The sequence below is a fragment of the Sesamum indicum genome, linkage group LG3 (assembly GCF_000512975.1).
Source record: "Sesamum indicum cultivar Zhongzhi No. 13 linkage group LG3, S_indicum_v1.0, whole genome shotgun sequence".
In the NCBI taxonomy this organism is placed as follows: domain Eukaryota; kingdom Viridiplantae; phylum Streptophyta; class Magnoliopsida; order Lamiales; family Pedaliaceae; genus Sesamum; species Sesamum indicum.
In genome coordinates, this window is record NC_026147.1 from 7,558,120 (window position 1) to 7,560,631 (window position 2,512).

Consider the following 2,512-nt stretch of genomic DNA (forward strand, 5'->3'; position numbering starts at 1 on the left):
TTTTACCTTTTCATCTTGAATTTCCAGCCATGATATGGTTCTTCTAAGATCTTCAACAGCCCATTTCTTCACTTTAGCAGGAGAAAAGCAACCTTTCATCTGGAAGAAAGGTACCGTGAATAATAAATGATAAAGTACAAGTATAAATAGCACAAAGAAATTATGACATCTAGTCAATCACCGAACATTCATTTAGCTGCCAGTTCTGAATATGGGAAGATTTTTTATTAAATCAAACAATTATGAAAGCAGAAAATCTTATTGTGCCCAAAAACCAATGTATAGGGATGATGCCAGTCATAAGAATGAAGGAACAATTTGTGTACATGGGCATAAGCAATAAAAAATGTTTTCTTCCCCACAAAATGAGAAAAATATAAGTACCTTAGAAGAGCCAGTAGTCTTTTTTGGATGCACATGCACCTTTTCTTCTTGTTTTAAAGATTTGCTTGATGTGGACTGTTTTATATCTGAAAAGCAGAATTTGATACTTTAGTCAGATAATAATCTCATTGAGTATGAAGATATGAACTTACCACTCTACTGTACTGCATGGGAGGGCAGAAGTGGATTATAGCTGGCAGGTAGCATTTTGAGCAAAAGAGGAGGGGGATAAAAACACACTGCTAACTTGAACCAAGTTTTATCAACTAAGATAAAGGCATCATTTATAACATGCAATTATTAACTGTTGACAAACCTGAATCAAATATATTCAAGAATCATGAAAAGATGGAATAGATTGCAAAGGCCCCATTCCAGGACCAGTCAGAAAAATCTATACCTGATATTGCAAACAGGTTCACAACCTAATGCACAGAGGTCGAATATAGACAACTTTCTAACTTTACCACCCACGCCAATTACATTTCAACCTCTACTTCCAGAGGTCATTCGTGGAGGGAAAATATCTACAACAATTTTACCCATCTCAATAAAGGCAGTTGTGATACAAAATCAAAATCTGCCTTAGCTTGAGGTTAACAATTCCAGAAAGATGTTAAAAATTCACAACCAGTCCCTAAGTAACTAAAGAGCGTATATCCTCAAATCTATGAATCTGCGTTTTGGAATTGACACAATTGCGACATCAAATATCTTCCCTATGCAACAGGCATATTAACTCATGAAGCATGCTGTTTTGCTCGTCCTTCCCCTCACCTAAGAGGTAGAAAGTACAAGGGCTATAAGCACAACATAAAATACAGTGAAAAACATTAAAGTAATTATTGAATAAAGACCACTGGAAATCCCTCTAGCCAAGGAATAAGTCCTCACAGCAGGTACAAAGGATCCTCACTAAAATCAATAAACTGAACTCTACCATAAAATACTGTCCTTTTCAGCTTTATTGAAAAGAATGAGAATTAAACCAATGGACGTTTACCCCAGAAGTACAAGCTGCCAAGATTTGTTAAACAGGTAGAACTATGTCGTTGCTGTATATAAATACACTCATATAAACATTAATACCTACGAATGGGTAGATAGATGGGAAGGGAGAAGCATAGACCTTCTCGAACTTCATGAGAGATGCTTTGCTTCCTCCATGGTTTACCAGCATGCAGTAGGTAGGTCTCAATATCAACAAGTTTTCTTTGGTTATAACACTCTGATATCCAGTCCTACACGAGATGGAAAGTGTCACCATTTTCTATGGCGATGATGGATTTAACAAACAAAAAGTGGAAAGAAGAAAGAAAAGAATAAACACTGCTGACAGTTTGAAAAAGAAACTGAAGAAAATGGCCACTCAAGAAGTTCACACTTTCAGTTAGAAACCTAGAATTTAGCATGCATAAAGGGGAAAATTGAAACTTTATTCTCATCACCACCATAATCACAATCAACCAAACAAAACAAGTTCATGTCCATATACTAAATCCAAAACAAATCATAGCTCAGTGCAGAATATGTTGAACCTTTGAGATAACAGTTCCACCATCAGCTTCAACTTGCCTAAACTTTGGAGTATTGGCAAATGCACATATGAGCAGGGTGCAATTCGGTGTCCAATCAGGTTGATATTCAGCCCCCATTTCCAGCATTTGCGACCTCAGAACACCGCGCTCTGGATTCACAAACCCAGATAGCACAAAAACTACCCCTTCCTGCACTCAAACAAGACATTGATTTTTGAATTAAATGCTAAAACCAAAAGGCCCACATCTTATCAACAAGTGAACACAGAATGCCTGATCAAATCACTATAGTACCATTAGTTTGGAGAAATCCGAGGCGCCCGAGCTAGTAGCAAAGCCAGAGCCAGAATTCTCTGCGACTTTGGATACCACATGAAATGCTTTTTGGTCCTTGTTTGACTTTCCATGTGTTCTTGGTTGCTTGGACTTTTCACCATCATCATTCTCCTCTTCTCTGGAATTCATCCACGAGGGCAAATTCCTTTTTCTTGCATTTGACTCAGACATGATAATGGCTCACCAAAGTCCTTTCCTCCACTCTCTCTCTCTCTCTCTCTCTCTCTCTCTCTCTCTCTCTCTCTCTCTCTCTC

The 2,512-nt window shown here is 37.7% G+C and overlaps 1 protein-coding gene across 1 annotated transcript in view; it reads right to left on the reverse strand.

Annotated features, from left to right (window-relative positions):
- LOC105157574 (DNA-repair protein XRCC1) overlaps nucleotides 1-2,512 on the reverse strand; it is a 4,722-nt gene that overhangs the window by 1,687 nt on the left and 523 nt on the right. Inside the window, exons 3-7 of the mRNA XM_011073984.2 lie at nucleotides 2,217-2,483; nucleotides 1,923-2,111; nucleotides 1,514-1,625; nucleotides 385-470; nucleotides 7-99 (exon numbers count right to left, since the gene is read on the reverse strand). Coding sequence (XP_011072286.1) covers nucleotides 7-99; nucleotides 385-470; nucleotides 1,514-1,625; nucleotides 1,923-2,111; nucleotides 2,217-2,429 — 693 coding nt within the window. The 5' untranslated portion in view covers nucleotides 2,430-2,483. The remainder of the gene's footprint in view (nucleotides 1-6; nucleotides 100-384; nucleotides 471-1,513; nucleotides 1,626-1,922; nucleotides 2,112-2,216; nucleotides 2,484-2,512) is intronic.